Below are 16484 nucleotides of genomic sequence, written 5' to 3'. Positions count from 1 at the left end.
ATCTTTATTTGCAGCCTACCAAGACTAAAGCTCCAAATAAGAAAGCTGCACTGGGACTATAATTTTGAGGAATTAGACTACAAACTGAAAGAAATCAATTAATTTAGCATGTTAGCATAACGCTTGTCTTTATTTGATTGCAATGAAACAGGCACTAGGAATCTACTCTTGAAATGTTGGCACATATATCTACTCAGATTTCAGTTTTTTGAAGGTAGATGTGCACTCCTTACAAAATAGGAATGCATTCAAATATACTTTTAATGCCTTTAACTGGATATACTATTAATATTCAAAAGTCCAATATAGTATGTGAGGCCAAGGTAGGGACATTCTTTTTAAAATTATATTTCTGCTATTATTCTGGTTAAAAATACATGATGTAAACAATGCAATAAATACAATTGTACTTAATGCTAGCATAATGTTAATGTAATTCTTGTTGCTTTGTTGCCCTCTGCTGGTCTTGTGATGTATTCATTTGTATGCACTAAGTTACATAAATATACATAAATACTAAGTGAGTTTGTATGATCTCATTGTGTGAGCTCATGGCTTGGCTGGGTCGTCCAGTTATATTATGCCATTGTGTGATTTAGGTGCTTGGAATACTTTGTTGCATTGCATTAAGATATTGTGGTTTATCAACCTTGGTTTATGATTTAGTGTGGCGTGTGAATTCCAAAAGAGATAGGAAAAGAGACATAGCTATTAATTAGCCATCAAGAAGATTGATTGATTTTTACTAAATACATTCCAACTACTGTCTAATGCATAAACATCTGGTATTTCTTCACAGGTAGTTTCAAGCAGTGCCAATCAAAAGTTACTGTGCAGGTCTTTTACTTTTTTTCTCCTTAATTGACATTTTTGGTAAAAATAGGGGAATTGCAGAAAAGCATTACATACAGGTGCATGAATGTAGCACAACATTTATTCTAATGGGGCATAAAAATGCTTGCTATTCTATTAGAAATCATTCAGGGATCTGTCAGTAAATCCCAATGCACCTTCAGCCTAAAAATGATTATACTTGTGATGATAATACAGCTAATGTTTTACAGCTATGAATTTAGCCTTCAGTGTCTCTTATCTTCTCAGAGGTTGGATCAAGGATCCAACTAAGATAATGTTCACTTTTGTTGATCAGAACATTTGAACTAGAGAAAGAACTACAAAAACAACTGCTGGTATTTTATTTTCTGTAAGGAATGTACAGGGCTGTACTTAAACCCAGATATAGCCCTGATAGTTTTTAGATATCGGATAAGACCAACTCCTACAGAAAGCAACCAATCTATAGATTTCCTTTTTTCTATCATCACTCAGCTAAACTACTCTGGATGGGGCACAAAAGACTGGCCAGCACTTATGGCATAGGATTAGCCCAGGACCTGACCTGAATCTGCCAAGGTTCATCTTTTGTACCCACAAACAACAAGTGATTGTAGTTTGTGCTTCTAAATTGTACCTTCTTTGCTAATGTGTCTTTATGCTGACCATATCTTATTTTTATTACTCCCAACCAGTGGTGGGATACAACCGGTTTGCACCACTTTGGCCGAACCAGTTGTTAAATTGCTGGCTGGCCCCGCCCCTTCCAAAAGTCCCCACACGCCCTGTTTTGGCTCCCAGGTAAGTGCAGGGAGGCGTACTAGGCCCAAAATGGGGCACAGGGGGGGTGCGGCACGGCCTCCCCTCCGCCCATTTTTGCTCCCAGGGGGGTGCAGGAGGCTGTGTGCTGCCTGTCACATCCCCTGGCCATGCCAACCCAGCTGGTCATTAGGGCAGAGAACCGGTTATTTGAATCCCACCACTGCTTCCAACCATAGGAAACATTCAGATCATTTGTTTTTACCCTTCATAAAATACTCAGACATTTGGTTCAGTGGAGTTCTCTAAGGACAATTTCACCTCATCATTGCTTTCATTTCTCCTCAAAAAAATATTTGAAGGTAATTCATTAATATCTTCAAATCTGATGACCTCAAATCTCTGAGAACCAGAATCAAAAATCACAATCGGGTTCCCAAGCTCTCACACTCGCTGCAGTAACAAAAATCTCCCCAAAACTACGCAACAGAAAAAGGGAAGTGAAAGAAATTGCTTGAACCTCTCCCTTCATGCTGTATGCATCTGTCTGGTTACATATACATACAGAAATAGCAGCATTTCGTTCCTATAAGGGGCTGAAAAGACCTCAAGCCACATTTGCCCTTTGCAAAATATGAGATAAGTGGCCAAGAGTGTAATGAGGTAGATGTCCTTGGAAAAGAACTCAATCCAATTGTTCATTCCAAATATTGTTATCTTTTATTTGCATATGTAATGCCATATTATTCTAATGAAGCTTGATTGATTTATGCAACAACTTGAAAGCCTATATATACTTAATTATCTACTCTATATCTCTTATAGAGGTGGGTGGCTTACTGTATTAATACAAGAAATAATTACATTCTTAAATTGTGGGTTTTTTAAAACTGTTCTGGCTAGCTGAGGGGATTAGAATTTTTTTAGCTAATTGCAATGATTATCCAAATAATTTTTGATTGATTTAAAAGATCATTCCACAAAATACAAACGCTTTGTAAAATCAGGCATAAATGCATAGAAACCAGTGGTGGGTTGCCCCTGGTTCAGACTGGTTTGCAAGAACCAGTAGTAAAACAGGTGGGAGGCTCCACCCGCTGACCCGGACATCATCAGGAAGCTTCCGCGCATGTGCAGAAGCATGCGTGGCCCCATTGTGAACCGGTAGTAAAGATAAGTAGAACCCACCCCTGATAGAAACATAGAAACATATTATTCATATAAACTTTTAGTTGCTTTCAACAAAGGAACAAAGAAGACAAGCCATCATACCAAATGTACTTAAAGTTTTTCTCTTTGTGATAAAAAATTCCTAGCCTTCCTTATCCTTTCCCCTTTTTAAGTTTTATTCATATATGATATTTGTTCATTGTTAATTAAGATCATAGCGGTTGTAGACGCTTGCACAATATCAAAATCTAATTTAAAATTTATACTTTGTGCTTGGAACATTATATTGTTCCTGCTATAAATATTTATTATTGAATTATCAACAGCAATACCCTGTTTCCCCCAAAATAAGACATCCCCTGATAATAAGCCCAATCAGGCTTTTGAGCGCATGGCAATAAGGCCAAGCGCTTATTTCAGGGTTCAAAAAAATATAAGACAGGGTCTTATTTTCAGGGAAACACGGTAATAATAATAGTAATAATAATAATAATAACAACAGCTTCAGTTACACATAGGAGTAATGCAATTCGGCAGAACAAACTTCAGTGGCTGAAGGCAGCTAAAGAAGAGAAGAACGGTGCCCTTGGAAGTCAAAGGGTTGGATAAAAAATGCTACGATCACATTTCATACCATTTGGCACCATCTGCCAGGAGCCTCCAACTGACTTTCCATGCAAAGCAGCGGATGCCTCTCTATGATGGAATTTGGGAGCTGGCAAGCAGTGAGGGTTCTTCTGAATGAATGCCACCGATGATGCTTTGCCAGCAGGTGTTGCTATCTACCATGGGAACAAGCATCTTATAGCAGCTGCATTAGTTGAAACTATTCCCCTGCTGATATTGTCTATAACATTCAGAAAGTGTGTGCTACAATTGATGTTTCACAAGCCAACCAACTTGTCATTTATTAAGCACTGTGAGTTACAACTATCTCATCTGGATGTAGAATTATAGTGTTAATGTCAATCCTTTTCCCTCATCCTGTATGCAGTGGGTGCAGTCCTTGATGGGGTGGGTCAGCCCAATTATGAGCAAGTTCAATTTGCCCTGGTATTGCCGGGGCAATACGGTATTGCCTTTCAATACTGTATATAGCTAGCCTTTGTATTGGAGTAGCCATCTCCAATGGCAATGGCCTTGCATTGGCTGGGCAGAGGCTGCTGCCCACTTCATTTTTGCAGGCAGGAGCCAGGGAAACCTCAGCTCTAAATCTATTAGCTGCTGTTTTGCACTGTCAGAAATATGTACGTATGACTGGTGATTGTCATGGGAAGAATTTTGTGCACTGACTATTAAGAGTTATTCAGTGCTTCTCTTGTTGGGATGACTATGAGTTGGCTGTCAGTGGGAGTTTCTGATATATTGTTGGTAATATAATTTATCCATTGTCGGAAAAGGGCTATTTTCTTTCTGTCTTTTTATTTGTCTGTCTGTCTGTCTGTCTGTTGTCTCTCTCTCTCTCTCTCTCTCTCTCTCTCTCCCATCTCTGATTCTCTCTCTCTTTCCATCCATCCATCTTTCTTTTTAACTATTCATTTATTTTATATGGCCAATCAAATGACTCTAAGCAGCTAACAACAATAAAACACCCAGCATCTAAACACACAAAATCGATAATTGGCAGTCAAACTTTTCTTTAAAAATTTGCAATGCAAATATTTCAACAAAACCCTATTTGTTATTTGCCTACTGGACATCCTTTCCTTTCAAGGGAATTCATGTATTACACTGTAATAACATTTAACCCAAAGGCTTCTAAATGTGCTGAGACTAAAAAAAATTAAAGAAAACCCACCAACATATCTAGAGGATACCTGGTTAGTGACGGTTGACATAGAATATTTTATGTGGGGTAATGGGTCAGACCTTTCTCCAAGTTATTTTGTACAACTGAATGTACAGCACATAAGCCTAATATTCTTTTACGTGCTTTGAAAAAAACAGAAAGAGGATGGTCCATAGCTCAAAAGAAACTGATTTATCACATTTGGAATCACCTATTAGGCCTTATTATAATTACCGTATTTTTGGGAGTATAAGACACACCTTTTCCCCCTCTAAAAGGGGGTGAAAATTTAGGTGTGTCTTATACACTGAATGTAGCCCTGTCCACCCACTGGCCCCCACCCTTTGGCCTCTGCCTCGCAGCAGTTACCTCCTTGCAAGCAAACAGCAAGAAGAAACAGCTCCTTTCAGTTCAGCACAGCCTAATTAGCACAAGTTGATTGGATCGGCCTCCCGACTCACAGCTGATTTGTTCTCAACTGTTTTGTGCAGGGCTCTGCTGCTTGCTGCAAAGAGGTAAATTGCTGGAGCAGATTTTTTTTTTCCTTCTGTAATCAAGCTATGCTGAAAACGAAAATGAAAGTAAAGCAGGCTGTTTGCTGCAAGGAGGCAAAATTGCTCAGAGGCAGAGGGAGATTTCTTTTTCTTCTTTTCCTCACCAAAAAAGGTAGGTGCGTCTTATACTCTGAAAAATACGGTATTAAGAGTAAACTATAAATCTTAACGAAGCACTCAGTTCAAGAACAATAATTTCTTGACTGTTGTGTAGTTTATTTCCTATACTTAACTATGCTTCCATGTTTCAAATGACCATTTTCGAACACCGCTTAAACTTTCTGTTTGGTGGAGAGCAATTAGCAGGCAACATATGTTACCTTAAACTTGTAACAACTTCTTTAAAAAGATTCTCTATTATACCAGTTAATCCTCTTTTTTATTATCGTAATGTGTCTGGCTTTGAATGTAATATAAATGTAAAAAGAAAGAGCCATGAACTGAACTGCAACATTTCCCCCAATAAATTTGAGAGTATTTTCCATATATATATATATATATATATATATATATATATATATATATATATATATATACACACACACACACACACACACACACACACACACACACACACGTGTTTTTCTCTCCTTAATGGTGTTTGGGAGCACTCTTGCATAATCCACCAAGATCTGAGAACTTTATTCTACTAACCACATTAGACCAAACTGCATGTTTAAGCAAGGTCATATAGGTAGATGCTGAGCACTTGCAGGATTAGGCCATAGACAAAAGACTTTTCTGAGTCTGATTTATTGTAGCAACAGACCATAGCAACAGCTTAAGTTCATAGCAGTGGTGAAGTGCTCACACCGTTTTCCTGAAAACCAGAGGGCAGAACTACTTGTTCTACTTTTAATTCTTGTTTTATCCATGGGCTGCACTTCCAGCCAAGCAATTATCAAGAAACCAGAATCCAAAAATCAGCATCATGGCAGAGAAACACCAAACCAGGTAATGCACTCTTAAATCTTCACTTTGCTTTCACTATTCATGAATTGTTCTAAGGTTGATGTTTACTTTCCTTTACATTGGAGTTAACTGGAGAATGTGAGAGAAGATTACAATGTCCATTTTCTTTATTTATCTACTTGTGGGGCGCAGTGAAGACAAATAGCACGCTGCAAAAATGTGTCTTCTTGCATCTGATTTCTAATCAGAACAACCTGAGAAACTATCTTAGCCCCTTCACATTGACCCATCCCACTCGATCAGACAGTGTAAGTATGTTACAGATTCTATTGGTTTAAAAAATTGATTGGCGGGGTCCAGAAAGAGAGTCTTCTCTGCCATTGCCTTCTTTGGAATAGTCTCTCCTCGGAAATGAGTCAGGCCCCATTCTCCTCATTTTTCAGAGGGGTGTGAACCCCTGGCTAAGTCAATGTGTGTGGGGCTCACAGTGTAGCATGCAACCCGGGGGTTGATTAGCACTCTGAAAGCACTCCCTCTGTCTTTTAGCTTTCAATTTATACTGTCTTTGTTTTTAGTTGGCTTCCATTTTACTGGTTTACTATATGTTTATGGGGCGGTGGCTCAGAGGTTAAGACGCTGGGCTTGTTGGCTGGAAAACTGGCAGTCCAGGTTCAAGGCCTGAGCTGCACACTACGGGGTGAGCTCCCATCTTTGCCTCAGCTCCTGCCAACCTAGCAGTTCGAAAGCATACAAATGTGAGTAGATAAATAGGTACCACTTCAGTGGGAAGGTAACAATGCTCCGTGATGTCATTCTGGCCCCATAACCATGGAAACTTCAGACAGTGCTGGCTCAATGGCCTTGAAATGGAGATGAGCACTGCCCCGTATAGTCGGCAGCGACCAGTGGAGTAAAATATGCAAGGTCTCCTTTACATTTACCTTTTACTGTATCTTTATATGGGTTTTTTTAATGCTTTTAGGTATAAAATGCAGTTACTCTGAGAGTGAGATGGGCAGTATCTAAATTAGATAGATAGATAGATAGATAGATAGATAGATAGATAGATAGATAGATAACCCTAAGAGTCTCCCAGGTAACTTCCAAACCAATGAATTCCATTAAATAGTCTTACAGTATTATGCACTCATCACCACTGCAACTGAATCCATCCACCTTGCTCTTGGGAATCCTCTCCTCTTTCCTTCCATCTTTACCAGCATTAGAGGCTTCTCCAAAGAGCTAGGTATTTTCACAATGTGTCTAAAATAGGATAATTTGAGCCTGATGATTTGTGTCTTGAGTGAGAATTCTGGAATGACCCATTTGTTTGTTTTCTTGGCTACCCATGGTATTCTCGGCAGTTTGGTCCAACACCAAATTTCAAAAGCACCAATATACTTTCTATCCTTCTTCTTCAAACTCTACTACTACCGGTAATACTACTACTACTACTACTGTTGTTGTTGCTAGTATTAATATTATTATAGTTCATTGCAAAGTCAGTCACATATTTACAATTGAGTTGGCACTTTATCCACCTATTGAGTCCTACCTATATTATTATTCCTTAGGAATTGCTTTATTATCTCCTTTCTCTATTCTAGTGGTTATCCTACTCCTATAACTAAAGGATATTCTAGGCCTTTAAGCACCACTACAATATAGAAGCATCTCAAGACACTATATTCTTATACAGTATTGTAGGAAATGGCATATGAAAATTGCGTTTATAAAAATGAACACTGGAATAAAGTAATCTTCTTGTTCAGTCTTGCCTACTTATTCCGAATTCAGTCTTCATGTTTCTTCTGAGAAAAATCTGTTACTGATATCCCCAAAATATAAATATTGCACCTTTTTCTCCTTAATGGATTTTTTAATGGAAAAAATGAACATTGTAGGAGGTTTGACTTTATTCTCTACTAACATAAAACTCCGAATGGGGCAAGGCAATCTATAGACTTCTACAGGTCTCTTTCCCATAACCTTAAACTGGCAGAAAAAGAGCATCATAAAAAGTGCATCATAGAGCAACAATGTTTGAACGAAAGTACCTCAAATGGGCTAACTTACAGACAGTGTCCAAGATCTAGGATACAGGACTCTGAAGGAATTGAAATTTGGCAGACTTTATAAAACATTGTATGACATAAAAGTTATCATAAAACAATTTATGACATAATACAAAATGTCATCAAATATTTCCTGTTCTGTTGTTTGTGCTACATACATTTCAACATGGGCTACTTCCAAAATAGATGTCAGAGTTCCAAGTAACACCCTCAACAAAAAAAGACTCCGAGGCTAGAAGTTCCTCAAAGTTCCATTTTATTAGAGATGTCATATTGGCACATCTGGGAAAACCTGAATCTGAAAGCTTCCAGGTTTTCCCCACCCAAAAGAAAGTCCAGGTCCCTTCCCCTGCACCCACATATCCATCACATTATCCAATCAATGCACGGTCCCAACTGGAGATGCCTCCCAGTCACGCCACTCCAGGTGCAGGGCCGAATGTCTTTGACTCTCAGAGAAAAGAATGTTATTATGGCTAAATATCTCTACCACTCTATGCAATCCCCCCCTCTCAGTTTCCCACAGCACTAAGTGTGGCAGCCCTGAAGATCCAAAGAAAAAGATGACTTCCAGGGCTGACAGTGGATATATCTCTGAACATATCCAGAACTATCAAGTTGCCTGAGCCAATTCTGTCTGGAAGAGGCAGTTGCTATCTATTCTTTGGAGCCAAACCATTGAGGGCTTTCTGGGCAACAACCAGCACTTAGAGGATGATTGGAAGCCAGCACAGAGCTTAAAGGACAGGCGTCATCTGTTCACAGTAGCAAATTGTGTCCCAACAGATAGGGAAAAAGCCAAGTTAGGGAAGTCAGCAGTCAATCATCTCGCCCCAATCTCTTAGCCAACACTCCCACAAGCGTGCATCCAGGCACACACAAACACATCAAATATTGTATATGCATAAAGGATGCTGTAATTTATTTTTTTAGGCTAGAAGAGAGAAAATATTTCTTGGCACAGATAGCCTGGTCTCACAAGCTGCAGATGATTCCTGTGGAAGAGGCTTGCCAGAAGATGGAATGAAGGGATCCCAGTCCATTAAAGAACAAAGCAAAAGTCAACACATGGGTGTGTGTTATACATGATAAAAGAGGGGTATTTCATAGGGAGAAGAATTACTTATTCAGGAACCATCATTCTGATGTATAGCTGTATTGATGTTTCTTGCATGATTTGCATAATTTAGAGATGAGGCCTTGTGATATACTGTAAGAAGTAAAATGCACGCCCAGCTGTCACAGATCTACATGTGGGCTTCCATCCTATCTTTGTCCTTCCTGTGTCCTTCAATTTCTTTGCATATTAAAATCTGTTCCACAGATACACATTGGCAGGCATTCCAGCATAATTCTTGAGACGGGCATGGAAAGGGTTGCCCTTGGGTAGAGTGACTGGTGGGTTATACCAGCTGACCATTTGAAATGGTTAGATTACTAAGCTATCAGTATTGCTGATGAGTTATAGGTGCACAAATGGCAACATATAGAAGAATAAGCAATAGCAATAGCACTTAGACTTATATATCACTTCACCGTACTTTACAACCCTCTCTAAGCGGTTTACAGAATCAGTATATTGGCCCCCAACAATCTGGGTTCTCATTCTACCAACCTCAGAAGGATGGAAGGATGAGTCAACCTTGAGATGGTGAGGATCGAACTGTTGGCAGTCGGCAGAATTAGCCTGCAATACTGCATTCTAACCACTGCGCCTCGGGGCAGGAATGTATAAGAAGATTAAGCAAAAACAAAAGCAGAAAAACTACAACTGGGCAATGTGAATAATACTGTTTAATGACATGCATGTACACAAGAGTGTTTGGGTTGACTTGAAAGTTTCACTTGCTAGTTGGTTTTACTCTAAACCAAACTGTCTTGTAGAAAAGGTAAATAAAATTAAAATTTTGGTGGGAGTGGATGAAAGGGCAATAAAATTGTAGAGATTAAACATCCAAATTAGCTGAATTAATGGGAAAAAAGGTTATGATGTAACATTTAAAAATATATATACTCAAAATATATTTTAAGGCTATTTTGAGATTGAAGTGAAGAAAAATAGATTATTCCCAAGGGTATTATAATTTATACTTTTTTCTTTCTTTTTCTAATTCCTTCCCCCAAGCATTCAAGCACTCTAAGTGAAAATATGAGTTAATTAATATTATTTTAATTAATTTGAGTGATTGAAAATATGAAAAAAACCAACCTGATTAATCATTCTGTCCCTCCACTTAAAAACAATTCAAAATATTTAGGTGCCATTACATCACTTAGCAAGCTAGAAACAGAAAGACAGACATCATCAGACATTTTGGAAGAACTTCGGATGCAAGGAATAATCAAGACTTCATGTCCAACCACTAAAAACAGAACTGCAGATGATGACCTCATGGTAAGCGTTCTTCAAAATTAGCTTGGTATACTTTAGGTTTGAGATGATGTTTTGCATGTAACATATGAATTACTCCAGAAATGGATCTTTCTTCTAGGTGCGAGAATTGATGTTTTTCTGAAGGTTCCGCTTCTTCACAGTTGCTCCTTACATTTTAAATTCTTCCCAAAACAGCTTTGTGATCAAATTTTTCCCCCTCTTCAAAATACAGTTCCTGGGAAGATTACAGACTTTCAATTCCATGCCAAAAATAGGCAAAAGTACATGTAAGCAAACAGAATAAGTAGACCTGAATTACTAGCATGCCAGGGGCATTGTGGTGTAGTGGTTAAGATGCTGGGATTATCAACCAGGAGGTTGGCAGCAATGGTGGGATTCAAAATTTGTGTAGAGTCAGACACAACTGGACAGGAGAAGCCTTTATCTTTACCTTTAGGAAGTTCCTCCAGCCTACTTCACGCTGATACTACTAACCATAAATCTCCTATAAATTCATTTCCTGAGACTAGGGATTAGTTGAATAATAAGTAGAATGTATGTAGAAGAGAATATTACTTGATCACGAAACACTAAAATCACATTGATTGTAATTACAGTTTGTTGCAACAAATTAGCTTCATAAACCCTAGTCTGAAGTTGGTCTATTTCAAATAAGCATACATAGACAAGATTAACTGTGTGTGCTGGAATTAAACTACACACAAAGAGAAAAATAGAAAGTAAACATTCTAAATAGAAAGTAAACATTCTAATCTTCTTCTTGCAAACATGCTGAAGAATTAAAAGGGAGAGCATAGTACCAGAGAAAATCTAGTTCAGTGGCTTTTTAATGAAATTGATACCTGACTTGCAAAAAGCATGATTAAGCTTCTGGTAATTGTTTACACGAATGTACTCAAACGTGCCACACTGCCGATCTTACCAATGTTTATTTGGAATTGAATTCTGATATATCCATTTTTAAAATATGCTTCAGCTTTCAAAAAGGTCAAATACCAACAACAACAAAAAATACAAAGCCATGATAAAAATGATAATGCTGGTCTGGTTCATTACATGATTAAAAAAAAAACCTTGTGAAAATGTTCAGCGTATTCTAAAATTGCATTTCAAATCATAGGTATTTGTGAAAGGTTGCAAAATTATAAAATGTGTGTTGCGATCCTCTTGAGGTACATAATTTCATGCTTGCAGGCAATGTCCCAACACAAATATCAAAGGGGAGAGCTAGAATAGTAATGTCACACTCCATTATTATTTAACCAGCTACTATATAAGACTTGACCATGCTAGGTAAATGGAACTAATGCTGCAATAAACATACATGTAAACCAATTTGCAATGAATTTTAATTGATACAGCAAGTGCAAGCATCCATAACAATATTTCTGAATCTTTTGCTATACCACAAATGAAATAAAATTTCCTCATGATCATATCAGAATTTACAATGCTGTGAAAGAAAACACTATTATTTATCACAGTGCATTCAACAAGCATGATATTAAGTCAATGGGACCAATAAGTTTGTATCTCTATTAAAGCAGTATTCTGTAGATGTATTCTATTTTATCTCTGAATATTATTCTGTAGTCATTCATAACTCCTCTCCCCAAATTATGATGCAGAGAACTGAACTAGAATAGAAACAAACCTTGCAAAATCCTGAGAGAAGTATGCAGTTAATGGGAAGAAGTTAGTGAAAAAAAACCTTTCTTAAAATAAATACAAACACTGAGATATACACAAAGGTTTATTTATGCAAATATGAAATGGGAAGAAAAAACATTTAATAATGCAAGTCTGGTTTAGCTAGAACCTTGTTATCTGCTGGAATAAGAAGTTAGACTTTGATGTAGTTTATTGTTCTGCATACTATCTTATTTTCTGATTAGATTTTGTTAAGAAAATGCTTAACAATAAAAATAACACGTGATGCTTTTGTTCATGAAATAGAAATCCGCAGTGAATACGAGTCACTATACTTTAAGCAACATGCCATGATTTAATGTTTACTGCTGAAGAGTCTCCCCAATTGAAATTCACCATTAATGCAGATTGACTGTGTTGATGTGTGTCATTGAGCTAAAAAAAATGTAAAGATGGTGAACAGAGAAGAGCTGATTTGTATGATTAAGGATAAGTAGATGACATACGACTGCAACTTAACAGAATTAATTTGAAAAAGTTTGATAAACTAATTAAGGACAATAGGTATAGAAAGGGAACTGCTGTCAAGCTTGGCATTTCACAGGAATGTGCAGTTTGCATTATTGATTTTCCTCAATATCAAAAGGATAGTGCTGCTCTGTGACAGTAATAAAAATTGAATTGAATTTAAAAGGATTGTGCAAAATAGGTTCCTTGCATGCTGACAGCAGAAAGGAAACATTTAAGAACTGGAATTTGCCAGCAACTGTCATGCTATCAGAAGGAAAGTGAGGAATTTCTTCATAACATTGTGCCAGCCTATGAAATATCATCATTATGACCCCAAAATGAAGCATCAGCCTATGCAACATCATCACAAAAATCAGATGTGAGGAAAAAAATCAGAAAACTGAAGCTTCAAGGTTACCGTTTTTGGGAATGCAGATGATGTTATTCACATGGATTTCCTAGAACCTAGCAATGCTATCAGTTCAGACCACTATGCTGTAATAGTCAAAATTTGGAAAAAAAATCAAAATTCAAAAATGAGCCACGGTGAGGCAGTGGTTAGAGTGCAGTACTGCAGGCTACTTCTGCTGACTGCCAGCTGCCTGCAAATTGGCAGATCAAATCTCAACAGGTTCAAGGTTGACTCAGCCTTCCATCCTTCCAAGGTCGGTAAAATGAGGCCCCAGATTGTTGGGGGCAATATGCCGATTCTTAAACCGCTTAGCACTGTAAAGTGGTATATAAGTGTTATTGCTATTTTAAAACAATTAAGCAGAACTCTGAAGAATAGGTGAAAGACCTCACACCTCTTGAGCTATCCAAGAGGCAATTGCAAAGCTGAATCTTATTTTCTTATACTATCCAATGCTCCATCCAGTTTAATGTTATGCAACTTCTACCTTTTCCCAAAACTGAAGTAAAGCCTTTATGAAATTAACATGAAGAGGTGGAAAGGATTGTCAGGAGCTGGTTGAAGAGACAAAGTAGCAAATAACGATGATTATGTGGAAAAATAAATAGAGGTAACAAAAGGGGTCATCTCAGGAATTATTTTCCTGGTTCATGTATTAAAATATCCCTATTTAAATTAAAGTTATGTAAGCAATGGTATTACTTTTTATTCAACCTTCATAAATATCACTGAGTAGTTTTTATTTCCTGTTTTATTTCTGTTTTTAATTTATATTTTCATATTTTCATAATTTGTAATTTATATTTTCATGTAAATATATAGAGTAGAACAGCCTGTTTTCTTTCAAAATACAATATCCCCTTCATAAATTATCTTGTATTTCCACAGCTGGTACCTGCAGAAAGGACACTACAAAAACCACCCGCCAAACTGGAAAAGCTTGAACTTAAACAGAAAAAATTGCATGCTTTATCAACAGAAGACTCTGAAAATAAGGTAAAAAAAACCCACATATTAACCTAGCCCACTTTATATTAGCATTTGCATATCTGGTAATCAAGGATACATCAAATAGAGAAGGCCCTAGGCTGTCCTTATACCTCAGCAAATATATTATAGAATGCTGTGAAATACATCCCCAATTTTGTTTACCAAAGATCGTAGAACTGGATGTTCCCAATAGAAAGGTGACTCAGCTCTACTTCTGCATAACATCTGAATCAAAAGAACATGTGCATATTCCGAACCAGTGCCTGGATGCAGTGATCAGTAGAAGAGGGCAATAAACTGGGAGTGGTTTTCAATAAGTCAGAGTCAGACGTTTTTGGACTGGGTAGGCCCAAGTTTCAGGAAGGGGGATCTGACTTGTTCTAATGAGACTGCACCCCTAGCCAGTGCAGAATGTGACAGCCAGGTTGCTGATTGGGGCTTCAGGATGCTCTTTGCGAGTCAAACAACTGCATGGAGTGCCAGTTACCAAGTCAATCTCAACATTTTGATTTTAACATACAAGGCAGTAGTGGTTTTTCACTTTCTTTCGCTACTGGTTCGGAACTGTGAGTACACGGTGCTTCTGTACATGCGCATAGTGTCCATGATGACATTTGTGCGGGTGGGCGGAGCCTCCCGCCACCGCTACCAGTTCACCTGAACTGGGGCAAACCGGTAGAAACCTACCACTGATACAAGGCCCTAAATAACTTGGGATTGGCATACCGGTCACACACATACTGTATCTGCTGTTATAGATCCAGACAACCACTAAGATCAGACTCCTGAATGCCATCTAGGAGATGCTCAAAGGCAGATTGTCCATGATTCAGAATGCTCTTGTCTCTGAAATTCCGGAGGTGTTTCCTATTACAATTTTAAGGCTTTTGTTGAAAACATTCAGCCAGGCTGTCCTGGTATGAATGTTGGAAGAAAACTTCCTCTGAATTTTCATTATGCTTTAGTTTTTAATCTAAGATTACTTTGTATTGTTTTAAAATGTTGTTTATTGTATATTTTACTGTTGATTTGGTTGAAAATGCTTCAGAAGAGAAAGCTATGTAGAAATAATTTAATTAGATTAAAATAAATCAATAGATGTAGATCAGGTTGGGCTCTTTCTCTGTAATGCCACTAAGTAGTCTCACAGGTTGACTCTATTCATATTAATAATTTCTTAATTAGGGCTAGTTTTGTGTATGCGTGCGTGTAGGCATGTGCACAAGTGTGTGTTTGGCGTTCGAAAATATGTTATGCCTAGCCTGTCTAAAGACTTGTCTCTTTTTAGACAAGAGAAGAGCAACTGAAAAAAGACTTGCTGACTGATAGATCGTCACCAATAATTCCTCCTGAAAAGGGAGTACAGATAGGCAGTTCTATAATTACAATTCCCAACAGTTTTCAATTGCCATCTTTAAGTGTGGGGACAGAAACTTGGTCAGAGAAGGAAGAACTGGATGACAATATAAACAATGGTTTTGAGGATTTTACAATGGTGGAGTCAGACATAACTTATAATACAATTGATGGAGTATTCTAATCACCAACATTTGTATCAAACATTTTAATCTCTAACAAATTTAATAATATTGCTACTAATAAAGGCTGCTGGACGCTGAAATATGTGGATTCTTCTGCTTTCTGAGGTAGCCTAAGGGTTTTCCTCTCCTTGCCTTTTTAAATTTCAAAACAAGAATAATATACAGTACAAGGCTGTGCCCTGGCTTTGCTTCTGCACTGGCAAATCTCAACCGAAAGCCCATAAAAATGCCATAAAAATTAATCCTTGCCCATGAAACTCGGGCTTAGCTAAACAAACAAACAAACAAACAAACAAACAAATACTCTTGTGCCATCTTATTAAAAGGAATTATGCCATTCCCAGATTTTAAGATTGTTTTCTTTATGGCCCATCTGAAAGTGAGTAGAAAATCAGGTTTTCCTAGTGCTATCAGAGATATTTTAATTGGAAAAGATGAAAAATAAAATCAGGGAAATTTATGTATAAACTTGTGCTATATGATGAGTGCTCATTGCTTAAAAATTATGTATATTATGCTTCATCTGTGTATGTGTGATCTTTGGGCCTAGCTACTCTTTGCATTCTTCCAATGTAACCAGTATCACAAATATATACAAATAGCACACATATGAATATTAATAATAATAATAATTTTATTGTCATTGTACAGTACATATATACACAGTATACCTATACAACAAAATTCACTTAACACCCAAAGACCAGGTCCAACACACATAACAATCCCCAAACACACTCCCACCCATCACAATTCCCCACCCCTAAACCACCCAAACATCCACACAACAGATCAAGTAATGCTATCCAACAGCTCACTGATGGTGGCCCTTTAGTTCATTGTTGAGTGCAATTATAGCTCTGGGATAAAAACTATTCAGAAAATCTGTGGTC

At 37.5% G+C, this 16484-nt stretch overlaps 1 protein-coding gene across 1 annotated transcript; it reads left to right on the top strand.

The window, feature by feature from the left end:
• The first annotated feature begins 5876 nt into the window (after positions 1 to 5876).
• Positions 5877 to 15671, top strand: STMND1 (stathmin domain containing 1). Its single transcript, XM_034429194.3, has 5 exons — positions 5877 to 6060; positions 9027 to 9165; positions 10352 to 10488; positions 13949 to 14056; positions 15339 to 15671. The coding sequence occupies exons 1-5, from the start codon at positions 5980 to 5982 to the stop codon at positions 15588 to 15590; spliced, it is 717 nt and encodes a 238-aa protein (XP_034285085.2). The 5' UTR covers positions 5877 to 5979; the 3' UTR covers positions 15591 to 15671.
• Positions 15672 to 16484: the final 813 nt, after the last annotated feature.

The sequence above is a fragment of the Pantherophis guttatus genome, chromosome 3 (genome assembly GCF_059756535.1).
Source record: "Pantherophis guttatus breed Tessera chromosome 3, ASM5975653v1, whole genome shotgun sequence".
NCBI lineage: Eukaryota > Metazoa > Chordata > Lepidosauria > Squamata > Colubridae > Pantherophis > Pantherophis guttatus.
The sequence above is the reverse complement of the archived record's forward strand: the minus strand, read 5'-3'. Positions and strand labels throughout refer to the sequence as shown.

Coding starts and splice junctions, on each gene's coding strand:
- STMND1 (XM_034429194.3), top strand. CDS start 5,980: ATGGGCTGCACTTCCAGCCAAGCAATTATCAAGAAACCAGAATCCAAA. Junction 9,166..10,351: donor AAGCAAAAGTCAACACATGG/GTGTGTGTTATA, acceptor CAAAATATTTAG/GTGCCATTACATCACTTAGC. Junction 10,489..13,948: donor CTGCAGATGATGACCTCATG/GTAAGCGTTCTT, acceptor GTATTTCCACAG/CTGGTACCTGCAGAAAGGAC.